Below are 24,235 nucleotides of genomic sequence, written 5' to 3'. Positions count from 1 at the left end.
CTCTCTTCATCTCATTTGAAAATCCCCCCCAAAAAAGTATGTGCTACATTCTTACTAGTGGAGACGCGTGGTTCCACTGCCCTCAATGTAGCTTTGATACTTTACACATGCAGAGAATCTAGCCCTACATACATATCCCCTCTCCCCCCACCCCCTGCCCACACGCGCATACACACTACAGCTATTTTTCTGTGCTCTCCTGTTAAAGCCCAAGTCTGTGGGCTCCCTACAGACGGCCCGGGGGCCTTATAGGATTCACAGCTGTTTCCTTGTACCTGATAAGTTCTGCTTGTCAGACTCTGTCAGTTTCTGAAGTGCATGAGGCAGGGGAGAACAATAACTGAGCGAAGAAGCCTGGCCTGATCGCCTTTCCTCATAACAGGCCCAGGGATTTCAGACTGGCAGATAAAGGAGTTTATGGCTTGAACAGCAGTGCTGAACTCCAGTGTAATGAAGGCACGCAGGTCAATTACCCATCTGTTTGTGTTTCTATTGCTCTGAATTACAGTATCCGTCGCTGACAGCTCATTGGAGTGGAATGAAAATAAGACAATAATTCACAGGGTGAAACTGTGGAGAAAGGGCAGGAGGGCTGTGATCTCATTCAGGAGTTCAGCCCCCATCTTCGTGATGAGTCATTTGCACTCTAGGCGATAGAAAGGTGGTTGGGAGCGCCTGAGAACCCACCTCAGTACTGGTTTTAATGGACACCCTTCCCTTCTCTGGTGCAGGACGCAGTAGCTCAGGTACTGGAGAATAATCAAGGCAAAGGGAACATCCCAGACCTCCTTTTCTTACCCCCTTGTGCACAAGACATAGTTTATGCAGAATGCCATGTCCACTGGCAGTGAGCTGTCCAATTGTCTGACCTAATTTCCAATCAAGCGCAGAACAGTGGCAGCTGCCAGGCAGAATAAATATAGTGCTGTCTTCAGCCAGAGGTAATATTTGGGACCCATGCATGAGGAAAAGGTTTGGGGCCTGGTTTTCAGAGGCACTGAGCATTTGTAGCCACCATCGACTACCCTGGAAGTTATGGGTTCTCCACATGGATGAAAACCATGTCCGTCATGCATACTCTGTGAGAATCAGGGTTGGGGTGTGTGTGGTGTGGTGGCAGGGGGAGCGCCATCAGACAATGGGGCAAATACAAAAAGAGGGTAAGCTCCTGCATGTCCTACTGATCTCTCCTGGGATGAGTCTCAAGTAGAACCTCAGAACTCCTCCTTTTGACTCCAAAAGGGCTTGCAGGTGCTTAGCACCGTGCTGGATTTTGCCATGCACTATCATCTTATCCATCTGTAGAAGGGAGTTTCCTTGGCAAACCTCAACACTGGAGATAGGTGAAGAACTCCAGTTGCCAGGCTCCAAGACTTTACTCCACTTGCCTTGGCAATGGAAAGTGAGTACGGAGCTGTGTTATTATGCCCATTTTGCAGATGGGAAACTAAGGCACACAGCGGCTAAGGATTTTGAGACTTTCAAAGCACCAAGAGAAAGATCTTTGAGACTCTGAGGGCTCCTAGATTCAGAGGGTCTGGGGCAACAGCCAGCCATGAGTTAGACTCACCACCTTCCATGGACCCTACAGGAACGGTCTAGGTTCCATGGACTTGACTCAGTCCTTTGTCTACACTCTACAGGAATGGCCTGTCCTGGCCTCTGAGATTGTATGCAAAGCCTAAAATATTGTTATGCTTTTCAGTTCACCAAACTTTCTTTTTTAACCTTAGTTGGACAGCAGCACCAACTTGCTTCCCCATCCCAGCTAATGGGGATTGCTTTCTGATGCATAACAGCCCAGCTAACCTGTGGTGAACCACCCTGTACATTTTCATACATAGCTAGACACATGGTGCGCACTTCTGATTGACACTCATCTCCCCCTCACACACAGACCACAAATGCACACTCCTACACACTCCCATGCATGTACACTACGTATACTGTGTACAGTGCATGGCCAAAGCTGCAGAAATGCTTTTCAAACAAACATCCCCTCATATATAATACATGCACACTCCTATGTGACATACACCTATAGAACCCTCACAGATGCGCTCAAGCAGGTCCTAACACTCATTTACACTAAGACTGCTTTACTCAGTTTAAGGCCAGGTGCTGGGGTGCCTATCCATGCAGGTGGTGAAAGGGTTCATGTGGGTTCCTCGAGGTTAGGCCAGACTTAATTAAAGATGAAGCCAAGCTGGAGAGGAGCTGGGTAGCGGAACAAAGAGAAGCAGTGTGGAGCAGAAAGCAGAGTGTGAAGAATTCTGCAGTCACTTTTGTGGTAGTGGAGACACCTGAGGAAACAGGGAGGCCATGCATGGCGGGAAGGAAATCTGAGTGGGAGAGGGAAGGTCTCTGGAGAACACAGGCCTGAAGCAAGCTCCTATGGCAGACCCTGGCTAGAGGGCTGAGTGACAAGAAGAGAAACCACTGCAGGGTCAGAGCAACCATCGGCAGGGAGTTCTAGATGAGGGGGGCCCACACCCAGATGTGAGTGTGTGCTGGATGAGGAAAGCTGCCCATCCCGCCATGAGGGGTTCACCAGCAGTCAAGTTACCCTTCTACAGGTCCCTTCACAATGTCAGTGTGGTGTAAAGGGAGCTTAGTGAGTTAAGTGCGGGCCTGATTATCAGTTAGACTAAGACTCCATCTATCAAGGCACTTAAGTATGTATTTGCGTTTAAACACGATTGATTTCCTATTGATTTCAATGCAGCTACTAATGTGGCTTAAAGATGAGCACATGTTTAAATGCTTGGCTGGCTCAGGGACTCATACACTCATACTTGTGCATTTCCAAAACATGGACTTGGATGCAAGAAATACAGCTCTGCAGCTTAAAAATCCAGCCACCCTGCAGAAGATGTATTCTTTTCTACAGCGACTGCCTGCTATGCACAAAGATTACCCTCCAGGCGAGGAGATCCCCGAGAGGGGAGGTTGAATGTTAAGGTTGTAGGAATATAATCACACACACCTACACTCCTATTCCCATTCACATATAAACACGCAGAGGTAAACATACACACTCAGACCAGAGACAGGCATGCACACCTGCGCTTTCTCACCCACCCTGCTTCTGGAAGACTGCACACCTTAAATGGTAAGCCACTGGTCAGGATCAATCATAGGACGAATGTCTGACACAAGGAAGTGCAAAGGCCCTCTTTAAAGTCTGGAGGGAGCAGAGGTTTGGTCAAACTGAGGTAGGAGCAGAGAGAGGATATGGGAGCTGGTGTGGGAAGGGACATGAATTCACTTAGGAAGGGTTCCTGGAGAGGTGTTTTGGCCTTGGCCTGGAGATATCTAAAAAGCATATTGCACGCCTTCCCACAGCCCCGCAATTAGAGCCAAGTGACAAAAATGTTGACAGAACAGTTTTCCCTTGAAAAATGCAGTTTTGTTGCGATCCAAATGTTTTTGGGAAATGTGTGGATGAGGAGAAAATGTAAATGAATTGTTTTGGCTTTCTCATTTCATTAAGGTGAAACGTTCCATTTCAACTTTCTCATTTCAATTCCTTTCGTTTTGACTTTTCCATCATATTAACTATTTGAATAGCTATAATATAGAAATACAATATAACTGTTTCAGGTTACTGTGCTGACATTATCAAAAGGAAACATGGTTCCCATATTGGAGCGAAAAGATTTGATGCTGTCAAAGAAAAGCATTTTGACATTTCCGAATGGAATGGTTTGGGAAACTTTTTGTTTTGCTGGAGATTTAGAAATTCTGGTTCCGTTTCGGAATGAAAACCTATTTTGAAATGTCAGAATTTCCCACGGAATGGAAATTCCATTTTCTGGCCAGCCCTGCTTGCTGCTTGCAATCTCCAGCACAGAGCCAAACACCTCCAAGAGCCAATTCCTTTCCAATCAGCAACAGAATCAGCCAGTGCTCAACTCCTTACAGCCTGCAACGAGGGTGGGCAAGCAGGCCGTGAGCAGGCCAATGAGATAAGAAGAACATGGACGCACATGAACATACACATGCTGATGCCCAGCCACGCAAACACACATGCTTTTTCATCAGTGAATGTTTCTACTCAGTCCAAGTACTCTCATGTTTTAGGACATTTAGACCCAGTTCTAAATCTTGCAGCAGACCCTCACATCTTGTAAAGGGCCTAGCCAAAGCCTTCATATGACCTTTGAGGCATTTTGGCTCTGGAGCTGAACATTACATCTTGGGCCTATGACTGCCAGGGCCTTGGGCACGTCCTTGAGAATGAGATGCTCTCACACGTAGGCTTCAGTCAAGGTCTGGCTCCGGCCGGCTGTTTGGGAATCAGAAATCTTTCCTGTCATGAAGACGCTGTTCTTTTATTGAACTGGCCTCCGAGCAGAGCGACATGAAGGCAGGAACACGCATTTCTGTCAGCAGCTCATGCTTGGCTGCTAATCAGATCAAAGTAGACTAAGTCACGATTCATTACCTGCAGCCCTGTGACTAATTCTTAATGAGCTCTCACAAAGCAGCTGGAGAGGAGAGAAAGGAGCCTAAATAATTATTTGGCGAACCACCCTCCAGATTGGGTGGATAACATTAAGGTGTAGCTTTAAAGGTCACTTTGCTTTATTAAAAGGAGACCATTCCTCCCTGACCCCGTCTGCCTTTCCCTTAGCTCTGGGTTGGCCAGTGTTGGGTCTGCCTTGTGTTGTAGCATATAAACTGTGTGTGCTGGTTATCCTGTTATTCCACAGGCTCTCACCATGAGTATTCACTGAATCAGTTCACACAGCTGAGATGCATCCCAGCAGCGAGCACTTGTCTGAAGTCCCATTGCAACCAGCACCTTCCTCTTTCCCTTTCCTCTTCTCTTTTTGTCAGCCTTTTCCTGTCCTCTCCGTCCCAACCACTACCCCCTTCTATCTTTTGTTCCTCGTCCCTCTCTTCCTCCCTTTCCATTCGGACCATCACAATCTCCCCCAACCATCTCCCCCTTTTCCTCTCCTCCACCATCTCTCTCTCTCTAGGGATTATGGGAGTTTCTGAGTGAGACTGTGTTCAGTATTCATAGATTCTGAGGCCAGAAAGCATCACCATGATTGTCTAGGTCAGTGGTTCTCAAACTAGCGCTACCGCTTGTTCAGGGAAAGCCCCTGGCGGTCTGGGCTGGTTTGCTTACCTGCCATGTCCGTAGGTTTTGCCGATCGCAGCTCCACTGGCCGCGGTTTGCCACTCCAGGCCAATGGGGGCTGCAGGAAGGGCAGCCAGCATGTCCCTTGGCCCGCACCGCTTCCCGCAGCTCCCAATGGCCTGGAACAGAGAAACACGGCCAGTGGGAGCCACGATCAGCCAAACCTGCGGACACGGCAGGTAAACAAACTGGCCCAGCCCGCCAGGAGCTTTCCCTGAACAAGCGGAGGCCCTAGTTTGAGAACCGCTGGTCTAGTGTGACTTCCTGCATAACACAGGCCAGAGAACTTCCCTCAAATAATTTCTAGGCAGATCTGTTAGAAAAAACATCCAATCTGGATTTAAAAATTCTAAGTGATGAAGATTCCACCATGGCCCTTGGTAAATTGTTTCAATGGTTAATTACTTTCACCATAAAAATATATGTTTTATTCCCAGTCTGAATTTGTCTAGCTTCCACTTCCAGCCATTGGATCACGCTGTACCTTTCTCTGCTAGATTGAAGAGCCCATTACTAAATATTTTTCCCATGTAGGTAGTTATAGACTGTAATCAAGTCATGCCTTAACATTCTCTTTGTTAAGCTAAATAGGTTGAGATCCTTGAGTCTATCATTATAAGGCCCATTTTCTAGTCCTTTAATAATTCTTGTGGCTCTTCAACCCTCTCCAATATATCAACACCCTTCTCGAATTGTGGCACCAGATCTGGACACAGTATTCCAGCAGTGGTCACACGAATGCAGAATGCAGAGGTAAAATAACTTCTCTACTCCTATGCAAGTTTCCCCTGTTCATGCATCCCAGGATTGCATTAGCTCTGTTGGCCACAGCATCACACTGAGAGCTCATGTTCAGCTGATTATCCACCTCGACCCCCAAATCTTTTTTTCAGAGTCACTGCTTCCCAAGATAAAGTCCCCCATTCTGTAAGCATGGCCTATATTCTTCATTCCTAGATGTATACATTTACACTTAGCCATATAAAAATGCACATTGCTTGCATCCAGTTTACCAAGTGATCCAGATCTCTCTGTGTCAGCGACTTGTCCTCTTCATTATTTACCATTCCCCCAATTTTTGTGTCCTCTGAAAGCTTTATGAGTGAAGATTTTATGGTCTCTTCCAGGTCATTGGTAAAACATGTTAAATAGCGTCGGGCCAAGAACCAATCCCTGCGGAATCTCACTGGAAGCAGACCCACTCAGTTATGATTGCCTGTTTACAGTTACATTTTGAGACCTATCAGTTAACCAGTTTTTGATCTGTTTAATGTGTGCCACGTTCATTTTGTCTTTATCTAATTCTTTAACCAACATGTCATGCAGTACCAAGTCAAACGCCTTACAAAAGCCTAAGTATATTACATCAACACTATTACCTTTATCAACCAAATGTGTAAACTCATCAAACAAATATATCAAGTTAATTTGACAGGTTCTATTTTCCATTAGCCCATTTTGATTTGCATTAATTACATTGTCCTCCTTTTCGTTCTTTACTAATTGAGTCCCATATCAGCCACTCCATTATCTTGCCAGAGATCAATGTCAGGCTGACAGGCCTATAATTACCTGGGTCATCCTGTTTACCCTTTTTAAAAATTGGCACAACATAGCTTTCTTCCAGTCTTCTGGAACTTCCCCAGTGCTCCAAGATGTATTAAAAATCAACATTATCAGTCCAGTGAGTTCCTCAGCCAGCTCTTTTAAAACTCTTGGATCCAAGTTCTCTGGACCTGCTGATTAAAAATGTCTAACTTTAGTAGCTTCTGCTTAACATCCTCCAGAGCTACTAATGGAATGGAAAGCATGTTGCATCCCCATACAACGGAACTACATCAGATGTTTTCCCCAAATACAGAATAGAAATATTTATTGAACACTTCTGATTTTTCTGCATTATTACTGATAATTCTACCATCTACATCTAGTAATGGACCAACAGCATTGTTAGGATTCATTTTGTTCCTAATAATATATATATATTTTTAAATGCCTTTGTACTGAAATTGCAGAGAGACTGTTCAGGGCAACAAGATACGACATAACTCGCATCTTTCCAGATGCCCCCCACTTCCATTGTTTCTCTTGCTCTTTGGCTTCCTCTTTTCAGCTCCATGGTGCTGCTCAACCTTGGCTTTCTGAATAGCAGTGACTGCTGGGAAGGTCAGAAAGGGTGCAGTCTTCTGAATTTCTCAGCCAGACAAACTCCCACCATCCCCATTCTTTTCCTTCAGAGACTGATTCAGATCCTGATAATCATGGGGACTGGTTGAAGGAGTGGCAAGGGGAAACTTTCTATCTATCCCTTCCCCCTTCCCTCTCACACACTGTGTCCTCCTTCTCTCTTTCCCTTTGCTCTTTATTTTCTCTCTCTCTCTCATTCTTTTTTCGTTCACTCTCTCCCCACTTCCATTGAGTCAGCTCCATGAAAGCCATAATGAAGTTCCTATTTCCAAATGCTCTTTCACTGACATTCTGTATTTGCCTTTATTTCCCCTGGTTGCATTATCCCTTCAAAGCCCACTTGGAAACTCTGCTCCCATCATAGCTAACCTAACTCTGAACAAGTGAAAGGCAAAAATCAGAATTTCTGCCATACAGGAAATTATGATATTCCTTTTCTTTTGGCCCACATAAGGACAAACATTTGAAATATTTTTTTAATCGAATATAAAGTTCCCAAAAACTATGAATTGGAAATGTCAAAATGAGATATTTCATTTGTATTTTCCTTTAGGAAAATCAAAAAATGTCAACAAGACGTTGTGGAAACCTCAGTTTCCATAAAAAACAAACAAACAAACAAAAAAACCCAACAACAACAACAGAATCTTTTGATGATAAATTCTTGGCCAGCTCTAATAGCAATGCAAGGCTTCCTTCTTTCCCTTCCCTTGGTTGGGCAAACATATCCTAATCAACCATAACTTATTATACAGCAGAGGTATCTGCTGCAGCTATACGTATCTGAAGATTGGCCACATTATTGTGAAATCGGAGTAACAGGCCAAACCTAAGACCTCACTGTAAATCTCGAGGATATTACTTACAAAAATCTAGGATAACCCCTTCCCTGGTATTTTCAAAAGGGTCAGAGGACAATATGCACCCACTGGTTTTCAGCCAATGTCTTTGAAAATCCCATTCTTAATTATTAATAACCATGGATGACTTAAACATTATTGTTCATTGAGACCTGATCTCAAGTTCTTTGAAGTCAATGGGAGCCTTTCCATTCATCCAGTCTTTGGAACAGGTCCTTAGGTCGGTCGGTCGGTCTATCTATCTATCTATCTAAAGGGTTTTGATTAGTGATCAGCCTTACAGTATATATAAGAAGCCCTACTACATTATATATTACTATCTTACTATACTATACTTACTATACCATATTACTATATATAAATTATGGGAAGGTACATTTCAGTGATCACCAATACATTTAAAGCAACAAGACTATTATTTTTAAAGAAAACATTTTTTTTAAATCCACAATATGACTTAATAAATGAAACCCAATTTCTGTGAAATATCCTATGTTTCACTAAAATTAAAACAACACTTGCCAATTTACACTGAAAACCGAACACCATAATATAGCCTGTTCTTCTGCAAAACTTAAAATTTAAATCTATATAAACATTGGACAAAGTGAACTGTTAAAATTCATATTTCCTATTTTGTTGAACATTGAGTATAATCACAACAAAGTTCATGCACAATAAATTTCCTGCTCCATTGAAGTCAATGGAAAGACTCCTCTTGACTTCAGTGGAACCAGGACTGGTCATGACGTTAATTAATGTACTTGGCCCATGACCTCTAGGGAGGAGGGATAGCTCAGTGGCTTGAGCATTAGCCTGCTAAACCCAGGGTTGTGAGCCCAATCCTTAAGGGGGCCACTTGGGGATTGGTCCTGCTTTGAGCAGCAGGTTGGACTAGATGATCTTTTGAGGTCCCATCCAACCCTAATGATCTATGATTCTATAAAAACACAGGTGTCTATGACTTGAACTAAAGGATTAAGTATACCAGGTAGTAGCTGTGGCTGACTCAGCCACCAGAGAGGGACATTTGGCCAGTATGTTACTTAAATATCATTGGATATGTTGGTATTTCTTTACATTGGTGTATATACAGCATCATGCCCATTTAGTCTCTGGTGCCTTTGGCTTTGTTTTAGAACACAGTCCATATGAATAACAAACCCAGCAGCATAAATTCACCCTTGTAGTCAAGATACTAACCAAAAAATGAATCTCAAAAGGCATAATATTCCACCCTCATTCAGTTCTCTCTCATTTCCCAAGCCCCTCTTCCTCCACACCAAAAAAAAGTAGTTGAATCTCATGGCTTGTCCTGAATGCCAACAGACTCAGACTACTTCAGACAAGCGGAGATGGCAAGGTCAAGTTTATATAGGTTAAAACCTTAAACTCTGTCTGAAACCAATAGGCAGCCAATACAAATCATAGAACACTGGCGTAATGATATAGGGACCAATCCGAAGGCCAGTGAAATCGGTGGAAAAACTCCCATTGACCTCAGCGGGCTTTGGGTCAGGACCATAGCCCTGCCATAAATCTCTCCCTCTCTCTCTCTCAGTCCTTCAATCTTTCTCCTTCTCCTTGTTTCAACCATTGTTACTGTTTACTACTATTTGAACTGCAGTAGCATGCAGAGGACTAAGGGCCAAAATGGCAAAGGCCTTTAGGCACGTAAAGCTGCATCTAGGTACCCTCATACCTAGGTACCTGAGCAGGTTAGGTGCCTAACTCCCATTGAAAGCCAATGGGATTCAGGCACCCACATTATGTAGGCACTTTTGGAAATTCCATTCTGTTCCTAATTACATCTTTAGGCACCGGAATGCCTTTGCAGTTCTGGTCCCATTGTGCTAGGTGCTGTACATATACATAAGAAGACACTGTCCCTGCTCGAAGGAGCTTATAATGTAACTGAAGACAAGGCAAGTGTGTGTAACAAACACTAGAAGAGGAAGAAGGAGGAGGAGGGTATGAGCTTTAATTTCCTCTTGTCTTTCCTCCCTCCCCTTCACCCCCCCGACATTCACTCATTCCTTTCTTCTGATTCCTACCTTGCAGGTGGAGTTTGCTCTCAGTGCTTTGCAGAAGGACAGAACTCACAGAGTCCAGATTGTCGTAGCTGTTACAGCCCAGGGGGCCAGTCCGAGTTTCTGTTACCTAGAGCAGGGTGCAAAAAAAAGGAAACATGCCATTTGTTTGCGGCATTTCCAAGACAGTCCAGCCCCTGACATCTCCAGTGGCTGACGGACATCCACACCCACCCCCGACTCATGAAAATAAAACCTACATGACGTGAGTAAGAGCCAAATATCCCCAATGGCCAGGTTAGAAATGAAAACGTGAAAGAAGAGCCACCTCCCAGACTCTGTCCAGCTGCAAACTGTCCTTTGTTTTATGTTATTGTTTTATGTTATGAATCTGGGCCTGGTGAGCGGAGGCCTGCAGGCTGATCCACGCGGGATCTCTGTTGGTTTAGACCAGAAGCCAGGAGAGGAATTATCCGTTTTCTCTTCATGGCAATCTAGAGCACATGGATTGAGAATCAGATATGGTGAGTGACGTCTTGCCCCCCACCACACAAGCCCATACTACAGGATAGATGGAGACACAGAAAATCCTCCCACTGCTTGCAGCATAGTTGTTGTTATTGTTGGTATCTAGCTGCAGAGGAGACCTGCCTTTCCTGAGTTCACAAAGAGTGGTTATCTGCTGCCAGGGCTTCAGTATCTCAATCCAGTTTCCCATTCTTGAGGGAATAGGCTGCGCCAGGAGACACCACAGAACAATAACACAAGCCGGAGCCTTTCAGTGTGATGGCTAAGAGTGATGTCTCCATCCCGACTGTCTTTCCTGCAGCATGTTCCCTGACAATGGAATCCCTCCCCAATGGAGACTGAGTGCTTTCAAAGGAGGAGGCCACTGTTTGTGTATCCATTTTCCTTTCCTTTGTATCCTCCTCCCAGTAGCTTCCCCCGCTCCCCCTCCAGCACTCTATCTCTATCCGTTTCATTCTGGAAGCCTTTGTAAAGCCTCATAGTGGGCTTTTCTCATTCTCTTGTAATCAATTCACCTGAGAGCTGTTCAGTAGAAACTCTACTAATACCTGCTGCAGGAAGACACACAAGGGTGGCTGCCACTGCAGAACTGCTTGCCCATTTCCATTGTCACTGCTGACCTGACACGGCCAGGCCCTCCCCAATATCACTGTTACACGGCAAGGACGATGATCTCTTTAATATCAATGCCACACTGGGTGTCCTCTTCCCAAAATCACTTTCACGCTGGAATGATCTGTGCCTACCCAAAATGAGGGGACACAAGAGAATAACTTTTCCCATCTAACATCAGTAGCACAGGGCAATAACTTGCCTTTTCCTGGGGGGAATGCCATGTTGGAATGGCTGGTGCCTACCCAGCAGCAATGCCATATTAAAAGCCAAGCCCTGACTGGCATCACTATGCATCGGAATGGCTGTCATTTCCCAGTCCGTTTCTCTCCCTGGAATCTCCACAGCAGCAGATGCAATACCTTGATTGCTCCGGTAGAGATCTGGATCTCATGGAGTCTCCTCATGGTGCCATCGCGGTCTACGAAGTAGGAGGAAGCAAGCTGGTGCAGTGCCTCAACACTTTGGGTAGCGTTTCCGGACTTCCTGTCAAGCCGGCTTTTGTCCATGTACATGGTCAAGGCCTCCTCCCCTGCAGTGAAAGGAAACAGATTGCTACATTGGAAGGTTTGCTGCTAACCCCCCAGGGCTGTGTGCACAGGTACCGACGGTATCACACTGAACCTGTGCAATCCAAACTCTGCACCCCTGGAGATGCCTTGTGCAACAAATCCAGTCCCATTCTTCTGGACAATGGACCAGATTCAAAATCTGAGCATAGCTCCATTGCGGCCAATGGTGCAGATCCCCAGCTTCTGTAAATCTGAATAACTTCACTAAAAGCAATGCTGATTTACATCAACTGGGAAACTAGCCCATTATATGGAACAATAGCAACAAGGCCTGTCATTTTGGGGGTACATCTGGAGTGATGAGGCCAATATTTAGACTTGATGGAAGAAGATGCAACTCTCATGGAAGTCTCTTATCTTAATTCAATGGTATAAATGATGGTTTAAGTTACATTTAGCTCATAAGTGAATGGATCTGTGTTTAAAGGGTAAATTAGTGTCATCTGGCATCAAGTGGCTATGCAAGATGAATGGTTGAGAAGAACGAGGAGTAGGAGGGATGAGATCACAAGCAGAAAAAAAGCAAAGAGAAGTAGCATAAACAACCACTTGCTCTTCCTACAGGCCTAGAGAGCACAGGTGTTGCGTGTTGTGTGGTACAAGAGCAAGGGATAAAGTGTTGAACAGGACAAAGGAGTGCAGGGAAATCAGGCCCAGTATTAACAAGAGCATTGCTGCCCTGAAAATGACAGAGAATCAGGAAGTATTATTATTATTAATATTTTATTTTATCATTTTATTATTAAGTACAGACATTAGAATCCGGAGAGGCAACAAACGTTAATGAACAATAGCAACATTCTGAATGAAAAGAAAAGAAAGATGAAAAGAAGACGGAACAAAGTTTATAACCACAGTTTATTGTTAAAAACATCTATTCATGACGTCTGAGCCAGAATACAATCCAGCTGACTTTCTCTAAGCTCTGTTAGCTCTGCAAGATTGAAAGGAGTGACAGACAAAACCAACATATTTTCCTCACTAAGGTCAGGAAGTCTGATTTTGAATGTACACTCAGAGCAGAAGGTGCCATTTTTATCTAGTTAGCTTTAAGAGAAGAATCAAAGTTTAATTGGGGTGGAAGTAAGTAGCACCTGCTGTAATCCAACCTGTGTATCCAACAGATGAATTGAGATTTATGCTGATGATGATCATTATAATACGAGGATTGCATGAAAAAAGTTGCATCACTACTGTTTTCATGGATAAATATTTTACTTTAGGTACATTTGATTTTTTAGAGGAGAAAACTGATTTTTTCTGTGGAAAGCAGACACTTTCTGTGACAAACTTTAATTTGAAAAAAATCAAAAATGTATATGAAATGTGTCTCCAATTTTTTTATTTAAAAACCAAACCCCAGAATATTTTAATTTGGCAATACTACTGTGGCTAATGGGAACTGTAGTTCAGTTTCCTCATGGCCTTATTCTCCAATATGGGCCAGACTCCCTAGCTGACCCACATATCCCATGATGCACCATGGCCAAGGTCTCCCATGACACACCCCTGTCCCCTCACCAAGAAGGAAGACTGTGGTGCATCATGGCAAACATCTGACCAAGGAACCCAATCTAAGCCACAGAGAATGGGAGCTTCCACCACCCAACTACAACTCCCCTGAGCCAAGCTGTGGTATTTTCAAATCAAAATATTTTGATTTTTTGCCAGGATGCCAAAATTTTCTATGGAAAATTCCAATGAAAAACATTGTTTTCCTCAAAATTTTCCGTGGGAATCCCCATTCCCCCAGCTTTAAATAATAACAACAATAATAATTAATAATAATCAAGAATTAATCTGTTGACAGCGATGCCTAGAGGCCCAAGCTGGGGATCAAGGCGTTACCATGTTAGGCCTTGTGCACACACATAACAGAGAAGATGTTTCCTGCCCTAAAGGGTTTACAATCTAAGCATATGATGGGAGACAACAGGTGGATACAACAAACAGACGGTGGAAGCACCAGGTAATGAGACGAATGTGATTAACATGATAAGCAGCGGTCACAGCACACCAGCTGCTTAGCTGCTGTCAAGTTTTTAGCTGGCATCACAATGCATGTGAGTTTCCAGGAGAGCTTTGAAGGAAGATAAAGTAGTGACTTTGTGGATTTGTACAGGGAGTTCCTCTGTATGAGGGGGAAAGCTTGGGAGAAAATGCAAAAGTGCTTGTGGGAAAATGTGATTAATAGGCAATAAAGGCTGAAGCGTGGGCCAAATGTATCCTTGATATAACTCTACTGAACTCAGTGGATTTGCACCAGAGATCAATGTGGTTGTCTGTGTCCATTTCAGACTAGAGTACTATACATAGCAGAACGTGGCACTTGGGGGCCCTGGACGGGTATCTCCCAGATGGCTGTTACACACGCAGCTCCTGTGGAGTTCTAGTGGGATGTGGGAACTCCCTTGTGTTCCTTAGCAAAGCCCACACCTTGGTTTTGCTTCCCATGCAGAAAGTTCAAGGCCTTTGTCAGTCCCTGACCCAACAATCACTAGTGGAACGCTTAGCTGGGACAGCGCTTTGAACTGGGTGTGCTCGTGTACACTACGAACTTGCACTGGTATAAATATACTGATCAGGAGTGTGAAAAATCCCCCACCCCTACCCCGAGCGATGTAGTTCTTTCGGCTAACCCCGGTGCAGACAGGGCTATGTTGATGGGAGGGCTTCTCCCTGCGACACAGCTACCGCCTCTCATGGAGGTGGATTAACTATGCGGCCGGGAGAAGCTTTCTCGTCACATGTGTCTGATAAAGTGAGTATTCACCCATGAAAGTTTATGCTCCAATACATCTGTTAGTCTATAAGGTGCCACAGGACTCTTTGTCACTTTTTACAGATCCAGACTAACACGGTGACCCCTCTGATACTCTGACATCCAGCATAGCTCCAGAAGCGTGGGGAGTGGCAGTGGAGGAACGACCAAGCCATGCTGAGTATATAGCCACTGATTTCAGGCAGTTTTGTACTCGACACAGCTCAGCCATGCCTCTGCTGCCGCTTTCGATACTACCACGGCTACCCTGCTATTTGTATTCATGCTAACTCTCAGGAGATAACTCAAATATGTGCACACGAGTTGGGGACTCACACCTCTACCTCATCATGTAGACACAGCCATGGAGATCTGGCAGAAAGCAAAATGTCCTGGTTAAATCCTCACCTGGTAAAGCTACAGGGCAGTAACCGAAACTGCTAGCATGCTAAGATGTTAAACACTGATTCAAAAATGGACTCTACATCGACAGAGCTGAGGGGTAGGAGCAAGGGTCCCAGATCAGCATGTAAGGAGGCTATATGAAGCTAGCACTTAGACCAGGGGTCGGCAACCTTTTGGAAGTGGTGAGCTGAGTCTTCATTTATTGACTCTAATTTAAGGTTTCGCGTGCCAGTCATACATTTTAACATTTTTAGAAGGTCTCTTTCTATGTCTACAATATATAACTAAACTATTATTGTATGTAAAGTAAATAAGGTTTTTAAAATGTTTAAGAAGCTTCATTTAAAACTAAATTAAAATGCAGAGCCCCCTGGACCAGTGGCCAGGACCCGGGCAGTGTGAGTGCCACTGAAAATCAGCTCACGTGCCGCTTTTGGCATCTGTGCCACAGGTTGCCTACCCCTGACCTAGACAGTAGTTGGAGAACCCAAAGCTTTTATGGCACCTGGAGATCTGTGTTCTATTCCCAAAGAAGCCGTCGTTTGCCCCTCCAAAGTGTTTCAGTCTCACCACAGAGAGGATGAGGGGGAAAAACAAGAAACCTCTCTGTGCTTCATTCAGTGCACATCCTGGGAGACAAGCCCCATTCCTGAGATGCGAGATACAATGGCAGGAGAGTGCAGGGAGAGCCTGCTGCTTGAAACCCATGCTGTGTGCATGTGCCTAAGACTGGGAAAAGCCCAACATCCCCATGGAAAGAGAGCCAGCGAAAGCAGCCCACAGATCAAGAGGGGTTAATAGACTTTTGCTGCATTATTAAGTCTTAATTTCTCGTTTATTAAGCGGATGCTATGTTCAAAGTTGTCTTCCCTTCAGGGCTTTCCCTGCAAATTAGCTCTCAGCTCTGTGTACTCCATCTCTGAGTGTGGGTGCCCTAGAAATGACCCTGCACCAATCCCTTTGTCAGAACTAAACTGGAGCAGAGCTGGCTCTCTATCAGGCTCTGGGGGAAACAAGCTGCTCGGCAACAGAAAGGCATCAGAAATCCTCTTCTTGTGGAAGGTGTCTAGGCAGCAACCGTGCTGGATGCAGGATGGCCTACTCCATCTCTCTGATCTTCTTGAGCCCCTCCCAACAGCTGCTATGCAAACAAGGAGTCTTGTACATTTGTCTCTCGTTCTTTAGCTGGTTAAATGTCAGGCTGGGATTTGAATGAATAAAAAGCACAATTCTCTGGGTAGCTGTTTTTCTCATGTGGTCCAAGGTCTTAAAGCGGCTTCTAAGCGACGATCGACTTGATGTCAGAGGGATCTGGCTTAGCCTGCAAACTCTGAGCGGAACATGTCCCCCTCCGTGTACAATGCACACTGTGTGGTCAGTGTAAAGCTGCTTCGTCTTCATCACTGTCATTGCCAAGATGAAGCCTTCATTCCTCTTGCCCTGCCTGCCCCCACCCCGCTGCTCTGGGCTGATTGAACACTTCGCACTTCTGTCCAACACCAGCTCTCGTCACAAGCCTCTGCATATTTAAAAATGTTGTGTTGTAAAAACAGGAGATCGAACAAGCCACTGTGAATAATTCACAACCTCACCCAGTGAAATTAAAAATATATTTCACCCTTGAAGGTCTCTGTTATTTGGAATTTCCAGGGACGTGGAAGAGAAAAAGGCTGCCAATGGGAAGAAATATAAAACTACAAATAAAACTCCATTTGCCTCCATAGTTTCTTCCTTCACTGCCTTGCGCTGTGTAAAATATGATTCCAAGGAGACATTTCCTCAACCGAAATGAGTTCTCTCTGTACAGAGTTCTTTTAGGGCCTGATTCAACACATCATTTCTATCCAGCAAATCACTTAAGCACGTGCTTTGCTGTATTGGAACATTTCATGTGGTTGGGGTGGTGGAATTTGATTGGATGCATTGAACCAGCAGTTTTGGACTAAGGATTCTTGTAGGGCTGCATTCAATAATGGCTAGGACCACATGACTTCAATGGACCTACACTAGTTTACCCCATCTGAGGATCTGGCACCTAAGTCATGCAGGCAAGGATGCAAATCAATCTAATCTTGTCTACATAGCTGATCATTTACAGTATGTTTAAAGAGCTTTCCATAGCCCCCAGAGGAACAAAAGCCAGAAATCCGAGGAATTTCACTAAGGATTTCACTATTGCCAATCTATTTTATGTGGACAGCGCTCAGATAATATGATGCGCAGAAGCACAAAACTTTAAGATAAGATGCCTTCTTTGTCACTGCAGTATTCTCAGTGCAGCTACTGCTACATGCCATACCTGCTATTTAACCCTATAAAACGCATAATAGCTACAGGCAATAAAAAGACAAACAGAAGCAAAAAAATGTCCATGAGAAATTTACTTCCATTTTTCATTTTCAAAATATTTGAAATTTTCTACCCAGCTCCAGTAACTGGGCATGTGAATTGGTGACTGCATCCGCAATTCTCCAACTTATTGATCTACTGGCGTATGCTGCCCATACCGGGACCGGTCTGCAGTCCCTGAGTATATATTTTGCATTGAATTTAATTATTATTCTTTTTTTTTTAAATGTGGCCCATATTTTTTCCTTTAACTATTGTAGCCAGTTCAGGTCTCTCTCTGTCCCCCATCAGTGTCTCCATCCCTGCCTAATGCCTTGGTGTGCTACTTCATAGAGCACTCTAAGTTTTTCCAAGTCCAGTGAGTTTCGCCCGTGGGAGAAGATTGTTTTCCTTCTGTATTCAGTTTGTTTCAGAGAGAGAGCATCTGGTTTCAAGAAACAAGGCAGGGCGTGAAGGTTAGGCGGGAATGCTGTTATAGGCACTATACCAGCCAGACTGCTATTCTGTCTATTCCAAGAGAGAAAATCACCCAGACAGAATATCCAGTTCACATGGTTCTTTCAAATGCTGCCTCTGCACTTATTTGGAGTTTGGCATTAACATATTTAATCTGGAACGATTATCATCACACAGGCATCACGCACGCAGGCCCATATACACCCTCTCAAAACTGCAGCATATCCACATCGTCTTAAAACTCACATACTCAGATATTGGTATTTGCATACTCAGGGCCATACTGTGATTCTCTCGCGCATAGCAGTACCTAAGGCCACACGGAGTACTCTGTTCTATTAAAAGTAGTAGGACATACGGCTCAGTTCACCCTCATCATGTGGCATTGCCTTTTAAGATCTGATGTATGAGAGGGCTTAGGAAATAGGAGATACTGGTAGAAAGGAAGTAAGTAGTATTTTCGGAGGAAATCCTGTTATTGTTTCTTTAAGGGCTTGTGATCAGAAGCTTTGCAGGGTGAGTGGAGCCAGGCTCCCCTTGCTCCCAGCCAACTGGGATGAGCTTTAGTAAGGGGATCATCATATATGCTGCCTTCTCCTTCATAGCATGGCAGACAGCAGCAGGAGAAGGCTGGGCTGCTGAGCCTGAGGACTAATTGGAGGAAGCGGCCAGCTGAAGGAGAAGCTTGCTAAAGCTCCACAACCAGCCTAAATTACCACCCTAGCTCCAGGGAGGAGAGCTGGGGGAATCCAACCTTAAAGAGAGATTGAGGGGACTTTCTGAATTACAATCCATCTGCTGCCAGAGAGACTGGCAGTGGCCTGGAAGTCACTCCTCAGCCACAGGCTGGGAGGAAGCTGCAGGAGGAGATGGAGTGAGAGTAGTGGAGACCTTAGCCCTGAAAGAGCTAAGGACAAAATAGGAGCATCCCAAGGAAGCAGTGAGGGATTAGAAGGATCAATCCTTAGCTGCCTAACATGGTGTCTCTGGGCTGGAAAACCAAGAGGAGAGGTCAGTCCTCCTATAGGTTTCAGGACTGAAAGAACAAAGGCAAGTAAGTCCCAGGTCATAGAATCATAGAAGATCGGGGTTGGAAGAGACCTCAGGAGGTCATCTAGTCCAACCCCCTGCTCAAAGCAGCACCAACCCCAACTAAATCATCCCAGCCAGGGCTTTGTCACGCCTGACCTTAAAAACCTCTAAGGAAGGAGATTCCACCACCTCCCTAGGGAACCCATTCCAGTGCTTCACCACCCTCTTAGTGAAAAGTGTTTCCTAATATCCAACCTAGACTTCCCCCATTGCTCCTTGTTCTGTCATCTGCCACCATAGAGAACAACTAAGCACCATCCTCTTTGGAACCCCCCCTTCAGGTAGTTGAAGGCTGCTATCAAATCCCGCCCCCCGACTCTTCTCTTCTGCAGACTAAATAAGCCCAGTTCCCTCAGTTTCTCCTTGTAAGTCATGTGCCCCAGCCCCCCAGTCATTTCCATTGCCCTCCGATGGACTCTCTCCAATTTGTCCATATCCTTTTGGGGGTGGGGGAGCAAAACTGGACATAATACTCCAGATGTGGCCTCACCAATGCCGAATGGAGGGGAACAATAACTTCCCTCGATCTGCTACCAATGCTCCTACTAATGCCGCCCAATATGCCGTTAGCCTTCTTGGCAACAAGGGCACACTGTAGACTCATATCCATCTTCTCGTCCACTGTAATCCCCAGGTCCTTTTCTGCAGAACTGCTGCTTAGCCAGCTGGTCCCCAGTCTGTAGCAGTACATGAGATTCTTCCTTCCTAAGTGCAGGACTCTGCACTTGTCCTTGTTGAACCTCATCAGATTTCTTTTGGCCAAATCCTCTAATTTATCTAGGTCGCTTTGGACCTTCTCCCTACCTTCCAGTGCATCCATCTCCCCCCCACCAAGCTTAGTGTCATCTGTGAACTTGCTGAGGGTGCAATCCATCCCATCATCCAGATCATTAATGAAGATGTTGAACAAAACTGTTACCAGGACAGACCCCTGGGGCACTCTGCTTGATACTGGTTGCCAACTAGACATGGAGCGGTTGATCACTACCCATTGAGCCTGATAATCTAGCGAGCTTTCTATCCACTTTATAGTCCATTCATCCAGATGGGGGCCAAAGGCCTTGCATAAAGGCCATTAGACTCTCAGTTTTCTGTTTGGACTTTTCTGTTACTCCTGGAAGGGGGCTGAGCTGAAAGGTGACCAGGCTGGAGGGCCGGGCCACAGAAGCTGCAGACGGTTGCAGAACCAGAATGATGGATAAGGAGATGCTGGAGTGAAATAACCCCTTGCAATGCCTTGTCCTGGCATGAGCGGGAGCTATGACAGTGGGTTTGCCTCAGCCGAGAGCACTTGCGCTACTCAGTTTAACTTCAGGCATCACTAAGGCTGCAACATTTTTCCAAGGCTTTCCATCTGAGCCCTCAGCAGGAGCGTGGACACATGTATATTGTCAGGGATGAGGACTTGCAGTTGTGCCTGCCCAGTCTCTGGGCAGCCTATGAGCACCACAGAGCTGCATGATTGACAACCCACCCATTGGCTGAGGAAGTCAACAAGCCCCTAGGTCCAACAGCTTCAGCGGATCTCTGGCTGCTCAACTCACACACCCGCTAATGTAATCACTGCCCTGCTCCTAGCTCTGCTCCAGCCCTGATCCTTCTTGTTCCCGGCGTTGCTCCTCTCCTGCCCAGTCCACTGGAGCCCTGCTTCCCTGCTTGATTCCTGACCCTGGGTTCTGAATCTTGGTCCCTGTTTCCAGCTCTGAGCTTGGGCGCTGCTCCTGGCCTGAGCCCCTCTGCTCTGACTACTAGGCATGACTGCCCACCCTACACACATACTGTGTGCACTCAAAACCCGGCACAGACGTGCGCACACATCTTGTAAACACTTACCATTCTCATATCGAGTGTGAGTAAACGCAGATCACAGAAACAATCCATGCTTGCTATTGTCAAACAAAGCACACCTGCGCTCATGTCACACACACCAATACACATTCCATTGTCACACCAGGTGCACATATCACAGTTACCGATAGTCACCCCCACACACTTTGCTTCATAAACCAAGGAGGCCATTCAGAGTTAGCCTGGGCTTTTGAGCATATCTGGAGGAGAATATGGGGCTTCAGGGAGCGGAAATGTGACAACCCTGACTCATCACCATACCAACCGACCTACATCCTTTCTCGGGCCTGAAGAAGCGCTCTGTGTAGCTCAAATGCTTGCAACTTCCACCAACAGAAGTTGGTCCAATAGAAGGTATTTACCTCACCCAACTTGTCTCTCCTACATTCAAAGTGACACAGAGCTGGACGAGCATGCTTCATCCCCTCTCCCCACCGTCACAGTGACTGGATAAGAAAATACCCCAGTTGCCACCTACCTCCCAGGGTGGCAGAGATGAGGATGTGGGTGCCGTACTTTTTGATGATGGTATCAATGAACTGTTGCGTGGTGGGTCTCCTGCCCAGCAAGCGGATGCTCCTCTGGAATTCAGGCATCAGGGGCACGGGATTGCGGACCAGGTCCCTCCGTTCGATGGCTGTGTTCCTCACCTTCCAACGGGCAAACTCCCTATGCGACAACAGAGGAACACAACACAGGTGAGGCTCTGAGTCTGGACAGGAGGGGAGAACCACCCGGGAAGGGGGCAGATGAGGGCAAAGGGGAAAATACTGGAGGACAGCCCCACATCGATACACAGTTGAGGCTCTGAGGCTAGACCTAGGAGCGGGAAGAAGAAGAGGAGAAGCAAGAAGTTACTGTACAATGCCAACATGCCTTCAGGAGCAGGGTCTGAGCTGGTGCTGGGGGAACCTCAACAAGTTCAGAGGTAAATTTCAGATGAGCTTCCAGAAGTATGGCTGCCCCTATGTAGGGGGCAGAGTATCCCACCTCTGCCTACCACAGGGCTCCTACACCTTCCGCTAAAGCAGCTGGCTTGGGCCACTCTTAGAGACAGGATACTGGAGCAGACAGCTTTTGGTTCTGATCCAATCTGGCAATTCCCATGTCCACGTGTTTCCATCCTATCTAAACTCTCTGACTGTGCAAAGCCCAGCTAAAAAGTTGGAAAGCACATGCTTGCTCATGATGTCCTGATTTTCCAGCCCCTGGAGTGCAGGGGAATGTGATCCTTGAACAACAACACGGACAGAACCTGCTCAGCACCTGCCCTCTGAAAATCAGGCCCTTTTAAGGTATGTCAGGTTGGGCAGCCAAAAACCGAGGCATCTGACATTACTAGCCTCTTTTGCAAAATCTTGGAGAAGGCCTAAGAAGAAAACCAGTATTTACAACACTCCTGCAATACCACAGCACTATCTTAAGCAATATGTTGCCATGTCCAATTGAGTCACAGGCTGCTGTTCCTTTTCATTCATTTATTCCAGTAAATCAGATAAAACATTAGTTTAAATAATAGGAATAACAATAGGTGGGACTTTCCATCTCACTAAGTATTGGCAGACCCCTGTACAGGTGGAGAAACTGACGTGCCGGGAGATGATTTCATGCAATCAGCAGCAAAGCCATGAGCAGAACCTGGGACTCTTGGCTCCCAGTCTGGTTCTCTAGCCACAGGGCCTTGCTGCCTTTTAGATTATTTTAATGAATGTAATTACGCATGTGTTTATTTTGACTGGGTCCCATCATCACTCACCAGGGTGACTTACAGCAATAACATCAGCAACATACCATCCTTTTAACTTAAAATGCAAACTCCAGAGCTAATTCCCACTTGTTAATCCTCAGACTTTCAAAAACCTAACCAAAAATTCCATTGACAGCGTACCCTAAAACTCACTACACTCAGGCTATGGAGAAAGCAGATCCCAGAAACACGGTCTTTTCACTGAAAATATTCTGCCACCAGTCTTGGAATGTTTCCTCCCAGCAACCAGTAACGAGACCAACCCAATGGATCAGTTATGCTTATGATGGGACACATTGGGAGTCAGATTCTTGGTTCCAAAACTATTTCCAAATAACGAGTACCGTGAATGGCCCCCAGAAATGCACTGGTGTTCATTGCATAGAGCACAAAGTCTGGCTGTCACATGCTCGTGCTGCATAGAGTACAGGCCTCAGGTGTTCATGACGCTCACAGTGGCATGTTGGTGTGATGTGCTGTGAATGTGGCGCCTGGTCTGACCCCACTGACATCAGTGAGCTGTGGATCAGGCCCCTGGAGCCTGCGATGGAAATGCAAGATGTCTTGTGCAGCTAATGTCACTCATGACATGAGACTGCACTAGCTGAGTTCTTTTCAAGGGTAGCCTAAGTATAACTCAGTGGGGCAGACAGAACTAGCAAGGCCATGGAACAGTGTTGTGAGTACATGTTAAAGAGATGCTAATACCTGATGGGGGAAAGGGAGTGGAGAGCCAGTAAGGAGGGACCAAGACTGGTGGCAGAATATTTTCAGTGAAAGGACTCTCACTCTGTCTATCCATCCTGTCCCAGTAACGATTAGATAGATAGATTAGATTGATTGATTCACCCCTTCTGAGCTAGCACTAATGGGTGAGCAGTCCGCACTGTGTCTGAAAGATGGAGGGAATCGCAGGGACAGTCTTGACACTCGTTAGTGGTATATTCCCTCCAGGGGAAAAACAAAAGGGAAAAATGCTGAGGAGGGAGGCAGAGTTGAAAGCACAGACCAGGGACATCACCCAGAGCTCCCACTGAGTCTCTACAGATAGGAGAATCCAAGGGCACGTACATCTCTATCTGGGGGGAGGCGTCTGAAAAGGAGAAGCCGTCGGAGCAAATTAAAGTCTCCATCTTCAAACTGCCAAGGCGACCAAAGGACATAAGTGGAGAAACAAGTTCAGTGCAGACCTTGGGGGCCGTGGTTTGAAACCAAAGAGAAATGCAGCAACCAAGGAGCAGGACTGAATATGTTAAAGAAACAGAGCAGAAAGATTCTGAATGAAGCCCAGAAGTACCATGCTAACTAGGTCACTTCCCCACCTCACTCTCCTCCTCCCGGGGGTATGGCTGCCTATGGGCCCTGCAGGACAGCAAGGGGATCCCATACACAACATATGCTCCAGCAATGAGGCCCAGCCACGTGGGCTAAGGGCAGAGTCACTCCTTTTGGAGCTGTTACCATAGCCAGGTTGAACTTCCCACCTCCCTTCCAGCTTGCTCACTCCCCCTCTCCTTTTAAAACAGGGCTTAAAAGCCACCAGCTGCTGCATGCTGCCCACAGCCGATGAGCTGTCAGCCCGTGCCCCTCCCACACAACCCCAAAGCCCAGGACTTCCAATTACCAGCCAGCCTCC

The 24,235-nt window shown here is 45.7% G+C and overlaps 1 protein-coding gene across 1 annotated transcript in view; it reads right to left on the bottom strand.

Annotated features, from left to right (window-relative positions):
• BRINP1 (BMP/retinoic acid inducible neural specific 1) overlaps positions 1–24,235 on the bottom strand; it is a 94,171-nt gene that overhangs the window by 14,264 nt on the left and 55,672 nt on the right. The window contains exons 3-5 of the mRNA XM_050926903.1: positions 21,331–21,521; positions 11,732–11,901; positions 10,254–10,359 (exon numbers count right to left, since the gene is read on the bottom strand). Of these exons, the coding sequence (XP_050782860.1) occupies positions 10,254–10,359; positions 11,732–11,901; positions 21,331–21,521 (467 nt within the window). The remainder of the gene's footprint in view (positions 1–10,253; positions 10,360–11,731; positions 11,902–21,330; positions 21,522–24,235) is intronic.

The sequence above is a fragment of the Gopherus flavomarginatus genome, chromosome 17 (assembly GCF_025201925.1).
Source record: "Gopherus flavomarginatus isolate rGopFla2 chromosome 17, rGopFla2.mat.asm, whole genome shotgun sequence".
In the NCBI taxonomy this organism is placed as follows: Eukaryota; Metazoa; Chordata; order Testudines; family Testudinidae; genus Gopherus; species Gopherus flavomarginatus.
The sequence above is the reverse complement of the archived record's forward strand: the minus strand, read 5'-3'. Positions and strand labels throughout refer to the sequence as shown.